General features: G+C 35.4%; 1 protein-coding gene across 1 annotated transcript in view; it reads left to right on the top strand.

The window, feature by feature from the left end:
* LOC149842348 (uncharacterized) overlaps positions 1-20,043 on the top strand; it is an 86,076-nt gene extending 66,033 nt beyond the window's left edge. Inside the window, exons 7-11 of the mRNA XM_090001397.1 lie at positions 1,859-2,045; positions 2,216-2,391; positions 17,815-18,054; positions 18,847-18,905; positions 19,674-20,043. Coding sequence (XP_089857523.1) covers positions 1,859-2,045; positions 2,216-2,391; positions 17,815-18,054; positions 18,847-18,905; positions 19,674-19,863 — 852 coding nt within the window. The 3' untranslated portion in view covers positions 19,864-20,043. The remainder of the gene's footprint in view (positions 1-1,858; positions 2,046-2,215; positions 2,392-17,814; positions 18,055-18,846; positions 18,906-19,673) is intronic.
* The last annotated feature ends 4,351 nt before the right edge of the window (positions 20,044-24,394 follow it).

Raw genomic sequence — 24,394 nt, 5'->3', positions numbered from 1 at the left:
CTAAAATATTACATGGATCTTATTTATGCTCTTTTTCTTATTTGATTCATTAGGGAAACCTGTACGCAGAATTCTTCGGATTTCTGACCCTCTTATTTTATTGGTTTTTCCCAGGCACAGGTGATCAGTGAAGTCGACTCGCTTCTGAGGGATACGAGAGTCATAATTGTCTCAGACGGCTTCACTTACGGACAGAGTGGCTCTACTGTTATTTTCTTTTAGTTTTTCTGATTTCCTGTAATTTGATATTTCACTTTTGACATTGAACATATTACTCTTATTGATTCATTAATAAAAGAGTTCAGTGGATTGGTTATGATTGATAAATGTAAGTTGCTTTGTGGTGTGTGGTTATCCAACTGAAATTGAAACTGTAGGGACCCCAGGTCTCTGGGAAGTTTTCCGCGACTCTTAGAAAAAAAAATATTCCGCATTTTTCAAAGGTAGGAGTTGGGGTCGTTACAGAACCACCATCTGGTATCAATATTCCTAAAGGAAAGACTCTTCGATTAAACAAAGCATTATATGGGCTTAAGCAAGCCTCAAAGGCTTGGTATGATAAATTTAGCTAAGTTATGATTGATTTTGGTTTTCAATTTTGTCTTAGTAACACAACGTTGTTTGTTAAGAATTCTAATGCAGGTATCATCATTCTTCTTCTCTATGTAGACAACATGATCATCACTGGAAGTGACAAGCAGAGAGTTGATAACATTAAAAAATTTCTCAAAACACATTTCAAAATAAGTGATTTGAGTTTCTTAAAATTTTTTCTTGGTATAAAAGTTGTTTATTCTTCCAAAGGTTGTTTGCTAACTCAGTCTAAATTTGCCCTAGATATTGTTGACAAAGCTGGTATCACAGACGAAAAGCAGGTTGACACTCCTGAAGTTGTAAACATCAAAATGAAGATTGATGATGGAGAACTACTTGAAAATCCAATACCTTACAGACAACTTGTTGGGGCACTGTCTTACATTTCTATTACAAGACCCGACATTGCACATGCCGTCCACACAGCGAGTCAATTTCAGCATGCTCCTACCACCGTTCATATGGGCGTTGTTTTACGCATTATTAGATATATCAAAACTTTAATTTTCTGAAAAGGTTCGCAAGTTTGAAATTTGGGGCGTTACACTTTTTAAGAGATTGAATCAGATCCCAGGTTTAGTGTATTCTTGATTGTGAAACCTAGAAAAAATTCCAGCTTGTATTCAATCGAATCTTCTATGCTTTGTCTGATTTTCAATGTATAACTGTCTTGTGTTTTTGTTTTCCTTGTTTTTACGTACACTTGTATATCTCTTAATATATATGTATATATATGTATGCATATATGCAAATGTATGTATGTGTGTATGCATATACGTATCCTTTAAAAAAAGATCAAAGTATATACATACACACGGGTGCATATGTATACATACCTAAATACTTTGATAGTCATCCTGAATCATCATTAATCGAAGCTAAAAATATTTTAGAAGATTTCTCTGTTTCTTTTATCATCTACTCTGAACAAACATGTCTGTGATGAATGTAGTGCAGTTTGAGGTGATATTTTACTAATCTTGTCAATTGTCCCTTATGACAACATGGAATCTGCACTGAACATCAAGATTTTACAAGAGGGTGTTATTACCTGGTTGTGCATAAAAAGAGGTACATTCATTAGAGGTTGTCAAAATTTTCAAGTAATGGCCTTTCTAAAAAAATGTTCAAGTAATGGTACTCTGATCCAATCTAAATTCATGTCATTAGTCTGAATTACTAGATATTTTAGACTTGGTTGACGGGAAGATAAATTTCCTATAAATTAAGGTTCTATGTTTGATACATTTTTTCCCTGATACAGGATCCTCCCAATATAAAGTTAAATCATCCACACTCTTCCTCAGAGGGTTTACGTAACTCAGCAGCTGGCAAATCAAAAATATTTTCTCAGTCAATCGATGTACCTAACAGCTGTCTCAGTGGGATGTCCTCAAAAGTGGATGAAACAAGCCTGTCTTCAGGGAACAGTGGTTGGGCAACATTTGAATGTAAGCATATAGCTGCACTTGTTATGCATGGGATGAGCTATCCTTTTGTGGTCGCACAATTTACCCATTTATTGTAAATCATAATATTGCTTTTTTGGTTTTCAGAACATGTTCTGATGAGATAATTTGTTTTTTTTTGGGTGTATCTACAACTGATCTGGTTGAAACAGCTGATGACAAAATAGTAGCACCTAGTAAAGAGAAGCCCGTGAAATCAACCCGATGCAGGCGAAGTTCCCTGTCAGGTTTAGACGATCTATTGAAGGATTTATCAAGCAGATCCAGCAAAGAGGTGCTGAATATAGAAACAAAAGATACAAAGGAAGTTGTAGAAAAAATTCGAAAGGTTAAATTTTTGCTTGCTGTTATTATTCCTTTCATGCTTACTGAAAATATCTGATTATGTGACAAGTATCACCCACTTAATTGCTGCTTACTGAAAATTATAAAAATTTAGATGGCTTAGGTTAATCTTTTTTGGTTTAAGTATGAGCTTGATATGGCCTTTGATCAATCTTGATCACCTGGTTTCCGTTGCCAAGAATACCCTGCTCTTTGTCTGGTAATCCTTATTTTGTTTTGTTTTTTATTTTCAAAACCTCTCAAAGCAGCTGTAAATGGAAGCATCCATGTTAAAGATACATAGAAGAGTGAGCTTTTTATTATCCTTATATAGGGTTTGCGGTTCTTGAGCTTAAGATGGAACAGGAGCATTGTATTTGTAGATGCATGCATGATAAGATTTTGCAGGTTTATGTGAAAATCTCTATAAAAAAGGATTTTGTGTATAAACACAATACTAGAAACACAAAGTGTGCACAAAGGCATAAAAGGAGAACTCTCACAAGTGCACAAAGGCACGGATACAAATGCACAAAGGCATAAAAGGAGAACTCTCACAAGTGCACAAAGGCATGGATACAAATGCACAAACGTAAAAAAATATCAACTTCAATATGTTGGGTCCCAAAAGAGGGCTTTACAAAAGTGTAAGTTACAAGGGGGTAACACCCCATATTTATAATACAAGGGAGAGAGGGAATGAGGGTAGTGTTGGGCTCCCAACGACTCTAAATAGAGCTGTTGGGAGTCCAACAGCTCTCTCTACTTTATGCTTTTTGACTTTGGTCAAAAAAGCATAAAGCCAAATAAGTCCAAAAACTAAACTAAAAAAGAAAAAGAAACCTAACCTAGTTAAATAAACTAACCTAATCCTAACTAAACTTAAAAGTAAACTAAAACTATGAGATTACATATTGAATTATGTTACATTATTTAACACCCCCCCTCATACTTAGGGTGACATAACCGAAAGTTTGCCAAGAAGGAAGTTAAATCTTGGAGAGCACAACGCTTTGGTGAAGAAGTCTGCTAGTTGGTATTCTGATGTAACATATGGAAGGTCTATAGTTCTTCTTAAGTATTCTTCACGAACATAGTGGCAGTCCATCTCAATGTGCTTCGTGCGCTCATGAAATGTGTGATTTTTGGCAATATAAATTGCACTTTTATTATCACAACATAGTTTTGTGGGCCCTTGAACTTGAATATTCATATCTTCCAGCAAGTTGCGAATCCAAACAATCTCCATGGTAGTAGATGCCATGGCTCTATATTCGGCTTCTGTGGATGAAAGTGAGACCTTATGTTGTTTCTTGCATCTCCAAGAAATTAAAGATTCCCCTAAAAAAATACAAAAACCAGTGGTGGAGTGACGGTTATTTGGGTCACCTCCCCAATCAGAGTCAGTATAAGCAATTAAATTCAATTCAGAAGAAGAAGATAGAAATACCCCATTGTTTACTGTACCCTTTATGTATCTGATGATGCGGAGAATGACACTCATATGAACTGAAGTAGGTGCATGTTGAAACTGACTAGCAACATGTACAGCATGAGAAATATCAGGCCTCGTAATGCTAAGATACGTTAAAGATCCAACCAGTTGCCGGTAAGGTGTGGGATCTTTTAGGAGAATCCCATAATCAATCTTCATCTTTGAACCTACTATTTCAGGAGTTTCACAGACCTTGTCATCTGTGATTCCTGATCTGTCAAGAATCTCACAAGCAAGTTTAGTTTGAGACAAAAAATAGCCTCTGTGAGAATAGGCAACCTCAATTCCCAAAAAATATGTCAGAAATCCTAAGTCTGACATTTCAAATCTTGAACTCAGGATAGATTTAATGCTCTTGATTCCTTTGACATCATCACCTGTTATTAACATATCATCAACATATAACAGTAATATAACAATCCCTGCATCAGATTTCTTAACAAACAATGCAGTGTCAGTATAGCATGAAGTAAAACCATTTTCAGTCATTACATTGTTAAACCTATCGTGCCAAGCCTTGGGAGCTTGTTTCAAGCCATAAAGAGCTTTACGAAGACGAAGAACTTTATTTTTAGGAATTTCCATACCAGGTGGAGCATCCATGTAGACTTCTTCATTAAGATCACCATTTAGAAAGACATTTTTGACATCCATTTGGTAAATATTCCATTTTCTAATGGAAGCAATGGTGACGAGACATCTAACAGTAACCATACGAGCTACTGGAGCAAATGTCTCTTCATAGTCAATCCCGTATTCTTGACTATACCCTTTAGCTACAAGACGAGCTTTATACCTCTCAAGAGATCCATCACTCTTTGTTTTGACTTTGAACACCCATCGACATCCTATAGTTTTCTTTCCACTGGGAAGCGTTTGAAATTCCCAAGTGTTGGCTTTCCTAAGCGCTTTGAGTTCATTCTCCATGGCTTCTCTCCATTCAATACATCGTTTGGCATCTTCAAAATTTTTTGGTTCAAAATATGAGTGAATGGCACTTAAGCAAGCCCGATATTTAGGAGAGAAAGAATCAAAAGATACGAATCTAGAGGGAGTTCTTCTAGTTCTCTCGGTTCTTCTAGGGTTTGAATCATGTGAGGGGATAGATTCGCTAGGTTCACTATATTGCTCAATAGCACTTCTAAAGGGGAGTCTATTTCTATGAGTATAGGTGATAGGGTCTCTAGTTATATTTTCTTCTTGAGAGGTAGTAGGGTTAGAGTTATTGTTGATTTCAACCACTTCATTGTCACTGTTATATGTTGATTCATCATCACTAGAGATATCATCATCTTTATATTAAAGATCAAAGAGAAAGGAATAGTCATCAATTTCTAAATGAGATTCATTCTTTTCAAAACCACTATCATTTTCTAAAAATGTTACATTCCTTGAGACATATAACTTATCATTTTTAGTATCATAACATCGAAACCCTTTTTGGGTTTCGGAGTAGCCAAGAAAAGCACAAGGAATGGCTTTAGGTGAGAGTTTATCATTCTTATCTGTAAGGACAAAGCACTTACAACCAAAAACTCTCAATCTATTATAATCGGGTTCTTTTTCATATAGAGTTTCGAAAGGAAAGATTTTATCTAAATTTTTGGATGGAAGACGATTAATAAGATAAACTGAAGCAAGAGCCGCTTCGGCCCAAAAATTTTTTAGAATACTTTGGGAAATAAGAAGGGTTCTAGTGGTTTCAATGATATGCCTATGCTTCCTTTCGGCTAACCCATTTTGTTGTGGGGTCTTAGGACACGATCTTTGATGGACAATACCATAGTCTTCAAGATATTTCTTAAATTCATTGGAAAGATATTCGCCTCCGAAATCGGTCCTAAAAAACTTTAAATTACTATTAAATTGATTCTTAATTATCATATGATATGATTTAAAACATGAAAACACTTCGTGCTTATGTTTAAGGAAATATATCCAACAATATCGAGAAAAATCATCTACAAAAATCACATAATAGGCAAAGCCTCCCTTGGATATGACGGGTGCCGGTCCCCAAACATCCGAATGAACAATTTCAAAAGGTTTTGTGGTAAACATAGATCTTTGTTCAAAAGGCATACTTCTCATTTTTCCAAGAATACAATCATTACAAGAGAAAGTATTTTTACAAAGATTTTTAATAAAATACAAATAGGATAACTTGGTGATGTTGGGATGACCAAGTCTTTTGTGCCAAACATTTATGTCTTTATGTTGGGCCACATTACAAAAAGGGGTTTTAGGGATTTGGAGAGAATCCACATAGTACAAGTCTCCCTTCCTAGAGCCTTCCCCAATCAACTTCCCGGACCGGTGATCCTATATTAAACACTTATTAGATGAAAATTGAATGTCACATCCAAGGTCCGAGAGTTGAGAGACGGAAAGTAAGTTCAAATTCAATTTAGGTATAAATCTAATTTTGGGAATAAAAAAATTTTGAGTTTCAAAGTTTCCAATCCCTTTAATTTCAAGAGAAGTGCCATCCGCAGTTGAAACAAAAGATGGTGATAAACTTTTAGAATATTCAGAAAGAGAAGAGATGTTTGGAGACATATGAAAAGATGCACCCGAATCTAAAAGCCAAGAAGTTTTACCTAGAGGAGAAGGAGTGGATACGGCGGCACCAGAAATAGCTCCCTTAAGAAGAGGTTGAAGAGCTTCCATAATTTGATTTAGAGAGAGAGCTCCACTTGTAGATTCCTCTTTTTGTGATTGAGATGCGGTTGCCATTGCAAGTAGTTTCTTCTATTTAGGACAAACCGGTTTGATGTGACCGGGTTCCTTGCAAAAGTGGCACACAATTTTGCTATTGTCCCTTCTTCCGCCTTGACCACCATTGTATCCTTGATTTTGGTTTTTAAAGTGAGGAGGTTTATATGTCCTCAAGTTGTTGCCAGGCCTAGACACGGCATTAGCTCCATCACATTCATCTTGATTTGTGGGCATTGCAAGAACACTTGGATTTTGCTTGCTAATGCCCATACGAGTTTCCTCTCCACTTAACTTGGTAATAACATCTTCAATGGAAGGAGATGTGAAAGAAGATAGAAGAGAGGACCGAATTTGTTCAAATTCGGGTCGAAGACCATTTAGGAAGTTAAAGAAGTGATCTTCCTCTAATTGCTTGTATCTAAGTTCAATAGCTTCGCCACTCCACTTGGGCTCAAGCATGGCAAGCTCATCCCAAATAGAGGATAATTCAGCAAAGTACTCACGAATAGACATCTCATTTTGTTGTAGGGTCAAGGCCCTCTTTTGAAGATAGTACTTGTGAGATAAGTCTCGTGAAGTATACATCTTTTCAAGATAATGCCAAGCTTCGGAGGCTTTCTTGAATTTGATGATATTGGCATTGATCTTGGTTTCAACGGATGAGAAGATCCAAGATAGGATCTTGAAGTTTCTCATTTCTCATTCCTCATGTTTCTTTGAATATTCTTCAAGAGCTTTTTGTCTTTCTTCTCCTTCAAGAATTTTGATTTCTCCTCTTTCAATCATCGTAATTTTTGGTTCGGGTTCCATTATGGAACCTTGAACATATCCCCAAAGCCCCTTTCCTTTAATATGAGCTTCCATATTTCCGGCCCATACATGATAATTGGAACCATTGAGCTTAAAGCCAAGAGAGAAATGAGAGTCTTTTTCACCCATTAGAGAGATAAGATGAAGGAGAAAAATACGTACCACAAAGAGATTTTAACTCTTACTTGTTGTAGTAATCTTCCAAAATATTTGATGAAGAGAAGTCTTCACGCCAATCTCGAAAAAATTGAAGGCACACTTTTCGAGGCACTCAATAATGTGAAGAATTACAAGACTTTCCTTCTCAAGCAACCTTGCTCTGATACCATGTGAAAATCTCTATAAAAAAGGATTTTGTGTATAAACACAATACTAGAAACACAAAGTGTGCACAAAGGCATAAAAGGAGAACTCTCACAAGTGCACAAAGGCACGGATACAAATGCACAAAGGCATAAAAGGAGAACTCTCACAAGTGCACAAAGGCACGGATACAAATGCACAAACGTAAAAAAATATCAACTTCAATATGTTGGGTCCCAAAAGAGGGCTTTACAAAAGTGTAAGTTACAAGGGGGTAACACCCCATATTTATAATACAAGGGAGAGAGGGAATGAGGGAGTGTTGGGCTCCCAACGGCTCTAAATAGAGCTGTTGGGAGTCCAACAACTCTCTCTACTTTATGCTTTTTGACTTTGGTCAAAAAAGCATAAAGCCAAATAAGTCCAAAAACTAAACTAAAAAAGAAAAAGAAACCTAACCTAGTTAAATAAACTAACCTAATCCTAACTAAACTTAAAAGTAAACTAAAACTATGAGATTACATATTGAATTATGTTACATTATTTAACAGTTTAAAACAATTGATTGATATAATAAAGCAAATCTATAAAATTCTAATGGGAAAAGTATGTTCTTAGGGCAATTTAATATGACCAGTGTTATTAAAAGCGCGCCTCAAGGCGCAAAAAGCGCGCCTCGCCTCAAGGCGAGGGGCTTTGTGCCTTGAGGTGTAGGTATAAAGCGCAAATGCCTTAAGGCGTGCGCCTCATACGCCTTGAGGCGCACGCCTCGGGGCGAGGCGCACCTCAAGGTGAGGCGTATACGCCTCAGATTTTTGGTCAAATGAGGGTCAAAGCCCTCATTTGACCAAAAATTAGGTTTTAAATAACAGCCCCCCCCCGACCCTAATGTTATATTTTTTGAGAAACACGCAGTTGGGGGCCTGTTGTTTTCTGAAAAACAGAGAACCGAGTAGACGAGTTAGGAGGAGATGAGTTCGGGGGCCAAAAATTTGTTTGGGTGTATTAGGGTTTGTTGTCGGAGAGAAAGGAGGAGACGAGTTCGTTCATTTGAAACACACAGTTTGTACATTTTGGGTAAGTTTCACTTTTTCCCCATTCTTGTTCTCGGTTTGTATTTTCTATTTTTTCTTCGACTTATCTTTCCATCTTTTGATTTGCAAAGGATGAATGGACTGCAGCCCTCTGTCCGAAATCTTCTATATAGATTGTGATCAGCTGGTCATCTTTTTAGGTTTCTTTAAGGTGTGGAATAAATGCCCTACTTCTTTTGAGTGTTGATTATGAGACTTTGTTACTGCAGCTTCAAGAATCCTCCTAGGTTTTTAACATTAATTATTTTTTGTTTGATTTATTCTAGTTTATTAGCTTAAATTACTTAAATTAAGATTTTCTTTTGATTTACTACGGCGGACCTTTGGTCCAGACCGTTTTGTCAAGGGTGCTTCTCATAACAAAAAAAAAACTTACTGGGTCTTCTGGCTGGTCATCATCCTAAATCAATTCTTAATGGTTTTATCTCTTTTAGTAGTCAGTTGAGCACGTTATTGTGGTGACAGAAAAAAAGATTTAAAAGTTGCCAGTCATTGAATTGATTTGGCAAGCCGTGCACAACTTGCTACATTCGGTTGAGGAAGAAAAAAAAATCAAAAGATATGTTGAATCCATTGAATTGATTAGTTGTTAATGCTAACATGCATTTTTAATTATGTCCATATGATGTTAATTCTAATATGCATTTCGTTGTTAATTTTTTATTGAATGAATGCACATATTTTATTTCTTAGATACTTGCGTAGATCAAGTTGTTGCATTAATATTACTTTTACATGTTAATCTCATATTTTTTCAGTATTTATTTGAGATTTTTTTATTTTTTGTTGGTTGTTGTTTCATCGATAAAGCAATTTTTATTTATTTATAATTTTAGATATTTTTTATAATCTTTTTTAAGTTTAATTTTTTTTTTGAGGCTTACGCTTTACGCCTCGCCTCGAGGCTTACGCCTCGCCTCAGATTTTGGTGAAGCGCCTCGCTACGCCTCAACGCTTTTCACAACAATGAATATGACTAGATTTAGTGAAAATAAAAATATACATTCATCCAAATTCATGCCATGCATTGCCACAATTCTCTCAACATTATATTATCTGGTTATTGTCTGTCCTTGAATGCCAAAGAAAAGAAAACTGCATAGGTGTTGGTCTTGAAGTAAGATAGATGCTGAGCATTAGTCAGAACCAAGGTTGCCAAACTAGGAAGCGGAAGCGGGAAACGATACGGGAAGCGGAAGCAAGAAGCGAGGCATTTTAAAATTTATATGAAGCGGGAAGCAAAGTTTGAATTTAAAAGCGAAATATGAATAAAATTTAAAGCAATATGGAATCAAACAAGAAACAAATAAAAACTAAAATAAAATTGACCATTCTTATATTTCATGATTTTTCTGTAAAAGAGTTAAATTTTTATTAAAATCTAGCAATGATGGTTACCAATTTAAAGAAAGTACATGGAAAGTGAGTGAAACGTAAGAGAAAATACATGAAAAAGATGAAAAGAAATGTGAGAAAAGTATATAGTATGCATAGACCTTGTGTATGAGAAGCATAGAAGAAGCGTGGGGGAATCGAGCTTCCCATGAAGTTTCGGAAGCGAGGAGTATCGCGCTTCCGAAGCGAGTTTCCGAGAAGCGAGCTTCCCACCTACCTAAGAAGCATCTGGTAACTCTGTTCAGAACCTAGTTGCCAATCCCTAGAAGGTTTTGTTGATGATAGGGCAGGACTAGTTGACCTAGTCAAGACCAAAAAGAGAATTAAAAAAACAAAAAAATTATGTAAATTCTTAAAATTAATGGAAAAATACATATTTAACACAATTTATGAAGCTAAACAAATGAAAACCTAAAAAAGAACACATTTCATGAAGGAAGCTAAACAGTTAAAACCTAATTACATCTGTAACATTTAAATCAATCTAAACAAATACTTTCAAGTGTATTGCTTACTGACTCAAAGAATATTAATTATTAAAAATACAAATAAAAAAATGGAAAACTTAAATGTTTCAAAATACATAACTAAAACATGATTAGAATGTTTTAAACGTTATAAAAAAGCAAATATAAAATACCAACCTTGTTGCCCACCACCTAGGTACTTCCTAAACACCTAGGCGCTGCTGCTAAGTGGTAGACTTATGCCTAGGTAGCCTACGTAGGAATTTAACTACTAAGATTGGAATCCTACTGTGTAGAATGTATTGGCAATGATACATGATAACATTTGAAGAACTCAGTTAATTGGGATAATGCCAGATCTGGAGTATTAATTCCTGGAGTTCCATAGAGGGTGGGGCGTCTCCATAGATAATTTATTGCCCAAATCTGACGCTCTCATTGGATTGGATTACATGAGGTAGTGAAACAAGACTAATGTCTTCATAGCTAATGCTTTTCAGCACTATCAACATCTTGAAATTCCGTGTCTATTGATGACACACCTCCCAAGTCTTTGCTGTTTATAGGATGAAAATTCCAGATTCTTTCACCCTATTGAGCATGAAGAACTTAAAAGGTTTCCAATGATACATGAATATGATTATTGTAATGAAACAGGATGTGCATGATCACAATGCCAACGAAGGGCTACACAACAACAACAACAAAACAACAACAACTACGCCTTCATCCCAAAATTTTGGGGTCGGCGATATGAACCAACAAAGAAAATCATTCTGGCTCCCATAGAGTCGTTGGAGCCCCTCCAGCGGTTATATTTATGACCGTTGGAGGGGTTCAACGACTCTATGTGGACCCCTCTCAACTAATTAAAAAAGTAAAAAGTAAAAAAAGAAAAAAGAAAAAAGAAAAAAGAAAAAAGAAAAAAGAAAAAAGAAAAGCATATTAAAAAAGTGAATATGCGTGTTACAAGGAAATGACTATTTTACCCCTAATGGGTATTATAAAAATAAATATATATCTATATATATCTAGATAGACACGTAGACATATATATATATATATATATATATATATATATATATATATATATATATATATATATATGCATATGTGTCTCAATCTATATATATGTAGATATATATAGTAAAGATGAGTACAATTTAACACCTCCCTCAAACACACGGTGAGATCACCGAGAGTTTGCTAAGGAGAAAGTAGAAGCAAGACGATGACAAAGCTTTGGTGAAGAAGTCCGCTAGTTGATACTAAGAAGTAACATAGGGTAGTTGAATGGTACCCCGTAGGAATTCATCACGAACATAGTGACAATCCATCTATATATGCTTTGGTCCTTCATGGAAGGTGTGGTTGCTAGTAATGTAAATAGCACTCTTGTTGTCGCAACACAACTTCGAAGGAGTGGAGATGCGGACGCCTATATCTTTGAGCAAACTTCTCAACCAGACAAGGTCAGTGGTAGTGGTGGCCATCTTTTGATATTCAACTTCCGTGGAAGAAAGAGAAACTTTCTACTGCTTCTTAAATCTCCAAGAAATTAGTGACTCTCCAAGCAACACACAATAACCTATTATAGAAATACGATCATCGGGGTTATTTCCCAATCAGAGTCAATATAAACAAGTAAATTAAGAGATGAAGACGTGGATAAAAATAATCCTTTTGCTATAGTGCCCTTCAAATATATGATAATACTCATAAATGTGGCCATGTGAATTGAAGTAGGAGCGGTTTGAAATTGACTTATGCTGCGAATAACATGGGTAATATCTGGCATGGTGATAGATAAAGTGGGATCTACTAAAGGAGTTTCATCATTGGCTCTCATCTTGGCGTTGATTACTTCTGGAGTCTCCACTTTCTTGTCGTCAGTTAACCCAAACCGAGCAATAATGTCTGATGCAAGCTTTATCTGAGATAGAACATACCCCCTGGGAGAGTATGCAACTTCAATTTCTAAAAAATACCTTAGAAAACCAAGGGCATACATATCAAAATTTTCTTTTAGAATATTTTTAATAAGCTCAATGCCCTTTTTATCATTACCAGTGATGGTCATATCATCCAATTATAACAATAAGATTGTTATGTGTTCTCCTGTAGTCTTAACAAACAAAGCAATATCAATATAGCAAGAAGAAAAACCATTAGCAAGCACTACTTTGCTAAATAAATCATACCAAGCTTTTGAAGCTTGTTTAAGACCATAAAGAGCTTTGTTAAGTTTTAGAACATTCCCTTTTTCAATCTCAAGACCCGGCGGAGGATCTATAAATACTTCTTCACAAAGATTCTATTTAAAAATGCATTTTTAACATCAAGTTGATAAATAGGCCATTGTTTAATAGATGCTAAAGCGATCAAAGTTTGCACGCTAGTCATCCTAGGTACTGGGGAAAAGGTTTCCTCATAATTAATTCCATCAGAATATCAGTTAGCGGATTTTTTCACTAAAGCTCTTCTTGCTCTCCGCTTCATGTTGCTTCTTGACAAACTTTCGGTCATCTCCCCGCAAAGTTTGAGGGGGGGGGGTGTTAAAATATATGTAACTATATATATGTATAATACCTGATAGGGGTATTATCAACTTTTCATAATAGTTGTTTTAGTAAACAACTATTTCTTTTTCTTTTATTTCTTTCTTTTTCTTTTTTTATTTTATTTTTATTTTTAGTCTCAAAACGCTACCCAAAAGGGGCCCCACATAGAGTCGTTGGGGGCTCCCAACGACTCTATGGGAGCCTCCTTTTGGCTCTCCTTTTGAGACACCTTTTGGGTGTATAAAACTATAAATAGGGGTGAACCCCTTTGTATTCTTTAAGCTTGAGAGCTCTCTTTCAATAAAGAGTCTTTATATTTTTAGTTTGTGCCTTTCTCAAGGCTTGTTTATGTTGTCCCATAGTAGACTCGGCTATTATCTCTCTTGTGTATTGGTCCATTGTTGGACATTGTGAAGGATCTTAGCATTCTTTATTTTTCCGCATACTTCATTACAAGTTGTTGCCTCAAAAAATGTGCCTACTCTTCATTCTTCTATTTTGGCATGGAAAGTTCTTGCCAGTTTCTCTCCTCTTTGGCGTGCTTCAAGAATAACTAAAGAAAAACCCGTTGTGGTGTGCGTTTAATTGTGAAGATTCTCGTCTCTCAAAAAGCTTCTCCATGACGGAAAAGGACTCACATTTCTCTCTCGGATTCAAACTCAATGGCTCAAATTATCATGCTTCGGCCAAAAATATGGAAGCCCATATCAAGGGAAAAGGGCTTTGGGATTACATCAAAGAGAAAGAATCGTTTATGGTGGTTTGGACATATTCGGCAAAGGCCTAATGATGCTTCAGTTAGAAGGATGGAGAAATGGGAAAATATATTAGTTAAAAGAGGTCGGGGTAGGCCTAAAAAGACTTGGATGGAGATGATAGGAAAGGATATGAATGCTTTGAACCTCACCGAGGACATGGCATTGGATAGAAATGATTGGAGGAGAAGGATTCATCTGGAAGACCCAGAATGATTTTCTTTTTTGGTTCATATCGCCGACCCCAATTGTTTTGGGATGAAGGCGTAGTTGTTGTTGTTGTTGATATATATATATATATATATATATATATATATATATATATATATATATATATATATATATATATATATAGAGAGAGAGAGAGAGAGAGAGAGAGAGATACATATGTATTTCATATATATATATATATATATATATAGAAATAGAGGGAGACATATACATATGTATTTCATATATATGTCTATGTATCTATCTATCTATCTATCTCTCTCTCTCTATATATATATATATATTGTAATACCCACTAGGGCTAAAATAGTCTTTTCACATGTAACACGCATATTCAAATGAAATGCTTTTCTTCTTTTTCTTTTTTGTTATTATATTAAAGGAGGGGTCCACCATAGAGACGTTGGAGGGGCTCCAACGTCTCTATGGGAGCCCCTCGGATCCCATTTTGTCTATAAATAAGGGGCATTGCCCCATGTAATTTTAAGCTTTGGAAAAAGCTCTCTCTCTCAATAATAGATTGTTTTTAATGCGTTTGTGCATTTGCGCTCTTTTGTGAGTGTTATTTTGTGCCTTTGTGCACATATTTTTCATTGAGAATATAGTGGGTTAATCAAGTCGTTTTTTTAACTTGATTTTCTTGAAGATATTTTTACAAAGATCTCTTCTATGGCCTTGCCCAATCAACTTCCCTAATTGGAGATCCTGCATCCAACAAGCCTTAGATGAGAAGAATACTTTACACCCATAATCAGAAATTTGAGATACCGAAAAAAAGTTTAAATCTAATTTTGGAATAACCCTCATATTTAGAACAATTTTTTTTTTTGAAATATTGTTGAGGTTTCCTATGCTTTTTACTTTTAAAGAAGTACCATCCGCAGTTGACACAAATGAAAAGTATGAATTAGTGCAATTGGGTAATAGAAACTCATTATGAGTAATGTGAAAAGAGGCTTCCGAATCCAAAATCCAAGAAGACTTACCCGGAGGAGAAGAAGAGATGGCGGCACTGGATGTAGAAGAAGTGACTTTTAGAATTTGTGAAACGACCTCCGCTATTTGGGAAATTGTTAAATCATTGAAGTTGCCCCCTTTCTTTGATTCTTGAGGTTCTTCACTTACGGTGGTCACTTTCTTGAGCTTGAGATAATCCGGTCTTATATGTCCCGGTTCTTTACAATGATGACAAGTAATTTTACCCTTGTATCTTCCTTTGTATCTTCCCCCATTATGCCATTTTCCTTTGAATTTTCTTTTAAAGTGAGGTGGTTTATAAGTTTTTACAAAATTTTCAGGTCTTGATACGACAATAACCTCGTCATTAGACTTGTGCATTCCAAGTCTTTTTTCTTCCTGACAAATTTGAGCAAGAGCCTCACTTATAGAAGAAGTCGAAGTCCTATAAAGCAAGGAGGACCTAACTTGCTCAAATTTTGGTCGGAGACCATATAGAAAAGAGAAAAAGTTTTCTCTTTCGACTTATAATTTTCTCATTTCAATAGCCGAACCTTCCCATTTTGGTTCTAACATAGCTAGTTCATCCCAAATAGGAGATAAGATACCATAAAAGTTTCTTACACTTTTATCTCTTTGTTTGATATTACGTACATTGTCTTGAAGATAATATAGCCTAGCTATATCTTTTTGAATGAATGCACTATTTAGGAAGATGCATGCATCACATGCCATTTTAAATTTGATGATGTTGGTGGCGATCTTGAACTCCATGATATTCATGAACCATAAGAGTATTTGAGCATTGCTAGCTTCCCAATTCTCCAACTTGTTTTGGTATTCTTGTAAAACTTTCTTGTTTTTTCTTCGGATAGAATTTTGACTTGATCTCCTTCTCTTCTTGTTAATTTAAGATGAGGTTTATTAGTGGTTCCACTAACAAACCCCCAAAGTTTTTTACCTTTGATATGATTTTTCATTGTGGTAGCCCATATCAAATAGTTGCTTTTGTTGAGCTTGTAGGAGTTAACGGAGGTGAAATCTCTTTCTCTCATAATGAAAAAAGTCTTGTCTTTGAAGACTAAAGATTGAAAAGCACCACTACAAAGAGAGCAATCCCAAGATAACTTTCAACACTTCAAGAGCTTTAAGATCTGATACCATGTAATGAAACAAGATGTGCACAATCACAATACCAACGAAGGGCTACACAAGTGCACAAATATAATCTGGTATCTAATGAACCGATAACAATCTCATAAAAGAGATATACAAAAGCACGAATTCCACAAAAGCACAATGACACAAATTCCACGAGAGCACAATGTAAAAAACAGATTTTTGTATAATACCAAATATGCTTAGAAAAGCACACTTTACGTGGAGGGGTGAGACTCTATTTATAGAGCCTCACATACATTGACTGACATAAAAAACAGAAAATAAAAAAACAAAAACAAAAAAAAGACTACTGTCCCTATTGGACTATATTATATTACATGCTTTTAAATGACCAAAATACCCCTGATGTACATATATTGTATAAATATACATATATCAGTTAGGTATAAAAATATATATACACTATATTTTAACAATTATCTGCCTTAATATCCACTGCAGATAATCCTACTTTCTGGGTTTTCTTTTAACACATCGGATCTTAGTCACCGTACAGTCAGTTAAGAGTTTATCTTATGGTTGCTTTCTTCTCTTGGTTTCTCATAATGGAGGTTAGAGTAATTCTGTTACTAGCAAGCTACTTTGGCTTTTATCTTTGTGAATATAGTAGGGATTGGTGTTCTTGCATTTTGAAAACCACCTTATCTATCGGAGGCGTGGTTAGGTAATCGAGCCCGAGTATTTAACTCAGGCCACACAATACACAGGAGAATCGCTAACACTGGTAGCGATTTTCTGTGTAAAATGCAAACACAGAAAATTGCTATGTGTTAGCGATTGTCTGTGTAAAACATAAAACACAGAAAATCACTACGTGCAGAGTGATTTCCCGTGTTTTGTGGGGCCCAAATACTTTACAAAGTACTTGGCCCGATCACTGGATCTGCATCGTATCTATTGATAGTTGAAGGAAGGTTTCCAGGGAATGGGTGAAATATAGTGGGCATGTGCCTTGATGACATGACGTCCTATGGCTATGACTCGAACAAAAACAATCCAACTCATGTTTTCGATAAAACATGTTTCTGTTTGATGTGCAAAGCCATTTTCCGTATCTCATTATCTATATAGTCAAAAGCAGTAGTTGGTACCTAGTCGGTTTTACCCCCTCCCCTTTTCACAAACTTGTAAAAAATGACTAAACTACCCTTGTGTCTAAGCAATGGCAGTTTAGTTGCCGACTAGGCGCCCTGGTCGGCAAATTTGGTACCCCGTCAGGGAGTAACCCATTAATTCAGCTGACTAGGTTTTTTTGGACTAGCCCGAATAGGTGCTTGGTCGGTGCTTTTGGCTGCTTGTAGGTTATTATAATATTAGCTGTTTTATGATGAAATCTCTCTTACCTTTCTTTGGTTTGCATGCACAAACATTGTGAGCATGTCTTTTTATTGGAAGACCAGTTTATATTTTAGCAGTTAATTTTCCTCATCATATTAACTGGTACTATATTGTATTGCAGTCAAGGGTGAAATCATCATCTACCTTGCACCAACTTCTTTCCCAGGAGCATTCTCAACCTTTGTCTACTGGAGTATCTAGTGGGCAGGCTTTGGCAACTACTGGGAAAGGCTTTCGGTCAAGCCCAAATGGTTCTTCGGTTGGTTCTGGTGCACACTGTGAAAATATTAATTTCCAAGGCCTTGGAACAACATCGCCAGTGAATGTATCTGGTTGCAAAAACTCACATGGTTATGATGAGGTAGCTTAGTTTTCCCAGCTATATGTTGAATTGGCTAATGCAATTTGATGGTGATCATCCTCTTCTTCTGGATGACTTGAAAGAAACTTGGAATTGTAGTTGTTTTTTTACGGGTATGTGTCAGATCATGGTTGACCTTGACCCAGATCTGACCTTTGAAACTGTCGGTCAGATTCAGATCCAAATCTGAGCAAGGATTGAAAAGTGGATGAGATGCAGATCCAAGTTTTGTATGATATTCTGGATCCTGCAAATTGATTGAAAACAAGGATTTTGCATTTTCATAGAATGGTTTGGATTTGGTAGGAGCTGGTAGTGCATGTCACCATGTGTTGGGACGGGGCAAGTTCAAAACCCAATGGTATGTTGTGTAATTGGTGGGGTTCTGCCTAACCCCAGCTTGCCTATAAAAAAAAAAGAATGGTTTGGATTTGGATTGATACAAAACATTGATCCAAATCTGAACAGTCCAATTTGTTCTAATTGGGTAGGTTTGAATCTAAATTGAATCATCAAGTGGATCCTATTTCTGAATCAGAATATGAGAAAAATGTGTCAGATCTGGATTGGAGGTCCATATGAGCTTGATCCATTTTTATCCATAGGATCAAATCTATTTTGAGAGCACTAGTCTGTCGCAAATAAGTTGTCTACATTAAGCAATTTTAATCAATGGACTGCTGTCCTTGAAATGATCATGATGATTTGCTATTAATAATTGTTTGCTGCCTGCTTAAATTAGAAACTCTTTATAGTGATCTCATAATTTAATGTATGGATTTTCTTCTTCAGGAGTGGAACTCCAGACAAGCAAGTACATCCCACAGTTCAGCAATCGCCTTTCCTCCAAGGTATGCCATTTTGGAATGTTTTAAACACCAGCATAAAACATTATGTCCAATGTTTGACCCTGAATGATAAATGGGGTGGAGTGGCTAGTTCATCAGCTGCATGTGATTAACGTATGGCAGGGTGGTCATGGGGCCCCACCCTGGGTTTTCCTTGCTTCAGCGAGAGTTCTCGTCATAAAAAAAACTTGCTTAACGGGGCTGAGTTGTTTAACTTCGATAGCTTTGAAAAGGTATGCTACTGGGATCGAGCTAGCCCTATTCGCCTGGTATAATAAACTAGGATCTTTGCACTCTGGCGTCCCAGAGGCTAGTTCCTAACTGCCATGTGCATTGCAACTCTTCCTTCCAGCTTGTCCATGCATGCACACACACACACACACACACACACACATTGGCATGCACGCAATGAGAGAGAGAGAGATGGGATGCTTATTTAATGTCAGGAACGATAAAGAAGCTTTATTAGATCCTGCCATTAACGTGCAGTTTGTTCTCTGCCGTTAAGTGACACCATAAGTGAAGCTTGGTGTTCATATTTACCTAATCTCCTCTTATAGGGTTTGACTGCATTCCTTATAGATTTAGGTGATGCACGTGACACTCCTACTCTTTTGTTAGCGGGATCAGTGTCTGATTATATTTGATGTAAGAAAATTTTCCCAGTTTCTAATTTTGAAACTGTTCATGAAAGTTGGTGGTCGTATGCCTTTAGTATTCTGCAAATGCAATTGGGGGATTGTATCTGTGTGAACTTTTGGTTGTTTTCAGCACCAAGGGTGCAGCCATGAAATCCAACCCTGCTAAAACAACATCCAGCAGAGTGCCGATTGCAGCTTCCTCTCCACCAAGTAATCCCAAACATTCTTCTAGTGCTTCTCGCAGTTCTGCAGCTGGGCTGGTTAGCGATTGCGACTTTTCATCATTCTCAAAGGCCTTCAAAAATTTTAAGACGATATAATCATCAGAATGAGTTGATGATCTTTTAATTACGTTCTTTTTTTTTATATTATTTGATAAAAGGCATCCCTTTGTTTGTGGCTGTTTGTGGTCATGTACGTATTCCGGCTTCATCTGTTTTATCATTTTGTATCATTTATGTTCTGATCAATAAAATATACTCTCGATTTTTCTGTTTTAATTGTCAGAACGATTGGAATATCTTCTATGACTCGGATCTTACAATGGAGTCTCAGCTCCAGATATGATCCCACTCTTGTGCGGTACTGGAGCTGTTGAAAATGGGTAAAATATGCTGATTTTCATAGGATAAAAGTAAAACTGGTTGGGTTAGACCCATAGTCACAGATATAAGCAATACTTTGAAAATATCATGTTAATATTGCTGTAAATTCATAAAATTATATTAAAGGCAAAACCTCTTTATATTTTGAAAAGATAAAAAAATTATATATAATGCAAAATATCACAATATTGTTAGTTATATACTGTTACTTTTTTTTTACTTCTTTTCTATACCTTAAAATATGTTTTGTTCTTTCTTTTATAGTCTCTACTTATTTCTTTTATTATAGATGTATTTTTTATGTAAACATGTTATTTTCTTGCTTATTTATGCCATTTTTGTATTCACAAAATCTTTTAAGCACTGAGTTTTTATTTTTTTGAGATTTATCAACTAAACCTATATTATCGCAAGCAATTGCCTTGCCCAGATATAATTGAGACTGATATTTGTGGCTAAGGTTAAACCTGATTCTTACCGGATTCAGACATATTTGTTGACCGGAATCTGCCTAGACTGGATATTGTTTCTTGGAAATCTGACATGATTTCGGATATGGGTTGGATCTGGCTCAGACCCGAGTTATAAGTTAGAACTCCAACCGCATTGCTAGCCACAAGTATCATATGGCTAACCATTTCTGACTTCGGGGATCTAAGCTAACTTGTTGAACGGTCCCATGCTTCCCACGAACTCTGGGTCTGGGCCAAGTAAGATAGTTGGACCCCGTAGGGTAGCACTATCGTAGCCAAAGGGCTTGGGGAAACAGAGTTTTTAGGTTAAAGGCTGACTCGGACGATGCAATCTTGAGTCTAAAGATGCAGACAAACTATTCATTGGGTTCAAGTTCAAGGACAAACTTTCAAGTTTTGTGCGCTGAACCGTCTAATATTTTTTACGGTGGTTCACTTAACACGTTAGGTGAGCACCAACTTGACCTGGTGTCCCGACCACTGTCCAAACCAAATCCGTTCCACGTTATCGCAACGTAGTCCATATCTGTGTTTGGTCATGTGATGAACAGAGATGGTTGGATATTGCTAGATTTGGACTGGAACTGGGTTGATCCTGGTCAAAGATAGGTCTATCCCTACTCATTTAATCTTATACAAAAAACATTACAAAAACAGAAAATGACTTTATTGTATGGGTAATTTATTGTGATTCCCTAAAAAACCTACAATTTTTTATATTCTCTTGATGTCTAAAACCACAAATATCCAACATTGTTAGGACCATTTTACCCTTTGCAACTGCAAATTTAATCATTTTTGCAATAAAATTGTACCGCAAAATATGTCTAAGACCTACTTAAATCCAGAATCATAAGTTTTTTATGCAAATTTAGACCTCACCAACTCGTATAGATTTATTTGCAAAATCTTGGGGAAACTAAAACCACCAAAATCGCAAATATTATATTCTTTCATATATAATAAATACTTTTGCATAAAAAATATTTGCGAAACATCTCTTGCAAATAACATACTTTTGCATATATATTGAAATCACATAAATTTATGTTTAAAATATTTACTATTAATTTCGCAAATAGCTTACGTTTTTTCATATATTACACGCTCTCGCATGAAGTTATTTGTGAATCTTTAGATATCGCAAATATCATACTTAAATATTTGCGAAACTATGACAAATATGCAACATTTCTTATTTTTTATGAATTTCTAGAATCATATAGAAACCCATTGTGGTCCCCATCATGCTTATTTTTGCATAATCTAGGGCTTTTTTTATCTTTTTCTTCAACCAGTGGTCCATAACCCGCTTCTCTTTCCGCTACTAATTTTGGCAACTATTTTCAACTTATTTGCATATATCATACTTGTTCGCACATATTTCCGAAATCTCATGAAGTATATTTGCAAAAATCCTATTGATCGACAAAAATCGGATAGTTTTGCAAAATTGTTTCTCCGTTAACAATTGCAAAAATTAAACAATCAATATGATTAATATAGAACTAAACATAGTTGTTTTGCACGAAATCAGATAACTTGAAGTTTAACAATTACAAAGTTACATTCAATACATGGGCTTTATTACAAAGTTATAGTCAAAGTTTAACTTGATACATTCAATTGCAAAGTTTAACTTGATTCATCAAATTATAAATGTAAGTTTAACTTGATCTATTACAAAGGTGCATAATTGTCCACAGCTCAGCTAGCCGAACAGACTCTTCTAGCACTTCTAACCAATGTCTTCGCCTTTTCATTATCTTTCGCACCCTTTAAAGCCCTTTTCTTCACGTGCTTGTAGAACTTGATCATACAATTTTTTATATCTATGATATCTTGCTGAAAATAACCTGTTATTAGCAAATAACTAACTATATCGAACATCTCAAATTAGTGAACAACTGATATATAAATATATACCAGTGTGAAGTTCAATCTCCAGTTTTTGCTCAAGTACTGCATATATTGTATGACAAATATACTATAGTTATACCTGTAAAACGTTGAAATATCAAGTAAAAAACATGTACATGTATAAAATAAATTAACAAAAAAATGCAAAGTAATTATTCATTCTCTTGTTGAGGAATACCCTCCATCCTCTGCGTTGTCTAATCTTAATAACAGTTGAATCCAAATTGGGCTAAAAAAATGAATCTGCAACACATGCATGAAAAGAAGATAACAAACATACACAAAAAAGTAAGTACATTATTGAATAAGTTATGTTATCATACTATTTGTTTGAGGTTTTTATCTGCTAAATATGTGTTCGACATGAAATTGTACAGCCTAAAGTCCTTTTTCTTCATGTCCATTTCTCAGAGAACCTAGTGCTCATTGCCCCAGTTGAAAAAAATTAAAAGTTGTAACATAAATCTAGTGTAACGTCATTGTGCACATAAAAAATTATTTGTAAGTATGCTGAGTTCTATAAAAACATACCTTATCAGCATCAAGAAAATGATACGAGAAGTTATTGCTTTTTAAGGAGTCAGTTGCCCCATTTCACTGCCCTTTAGTTATAACTATTTACTGTGAACAAACAAGATTTACCAGTTAGTTTTTATTAATCGGTAGTAAAACAAAACAAACATTGCTTTCATAACTCACAGAGAAATATGAGGTAAGGTAAATGGTCTTTTGCAAGTTTTCTTTTTTCCTGTCCTCGCTGTGAGCCACTTAGATTCTTTCTACGAATCTTGCTAGATGCTATATAGTAAATCTAATGTAGTAAAAAAAGAATAAATAAAATTATGTACAAACGTAACAAATTGATGTGTAAAACTAATACTTATGTCACTTGCTAAGAGAGTTTCTTTGTCAAACTCATACTCTTTCGGCTCTAGGGTGTTCTCTTCTATATCTTTTTCTTTCTCATTAACCTGTTCTTAATAACAAAATAAATTGTATATGATTAATATCAAATATACAATATGATTTGGGATATTGCTTATACCTCATGTATGATCGATCGTTCCTTGCTCTTCGAAACTCAGGGCTCTTTGAATCCCTTTCTTTTATAAGAATGTGTATAATCATACATCTCAAATTACCTAAATATATACATAAAGAAGAAAATAATTAAAAAATACTAGATATACACATAAATAAGTAATTAATTAAAAAATACTTGATATGCATACAAAGAAGCAATTAATTAAAAAAAATAGATATGCATACAAAAAAGCAATTCATTAAACAACACTAGATAAATATACATATTGTTATTCATAGTGCCGCCCGTTGTGGCCAACCTCACCACATACAGTCTACTTGTATAACACAATATCCCTATGTTTTGTTCTCCGTCTATTAACCTTAGGTCACCCTGCTTTACGAATCACTTTTGGTGGATAAACAACTAAAAGAGTAAGTGGAGTAATGTGTGGGACATTATCGACCATCAAGAATAATGTATATTGATTATATACAGCTCGATACGATTCAACTTTGAATAACTTATAACAGTAAGTTGCCCTCATACAAAATGCATGTGATCACATGTTCACAATGAATCCAGCTAACCAGCCACCCTTTATAAGAGCACAAGTGCCTCTGAAGATCAATATTGTAACTGTGAGATCGGTCACGGACTTTGTATCATTGTCGAAAGTAATGCACTATTTGCATACGTATTTTTAGTGCCTTTTTCTTCATTTTCTTTAGCTTTTCTTTGATCTTTGGCACCATAACACCTGTCATATACTACTCCTTAATCTTTCTTTTCTCAAAAAATTTCATCAGCATGAGACAAAATTTTTTAA

Source organism: Nuphar pumila, chromosome 3 (genome assembly GCF_984573655.1).
Source record: "Nuphar pumila chromosome 3, dmNupPumi1.hap1.1, whole genome shotgun sequence".
NCBI classification, from domain to species: domain Eukaryota; kingdom Viridiplantae; phylum Streptophyta; class Magnoliopsida; order Nymphaeales; family Nymphaeaceae; genus Nuphar; species Nuphar pumila.
This window is presented reverse-complemented; position numbering and strand designations above follow the sequence as displayed.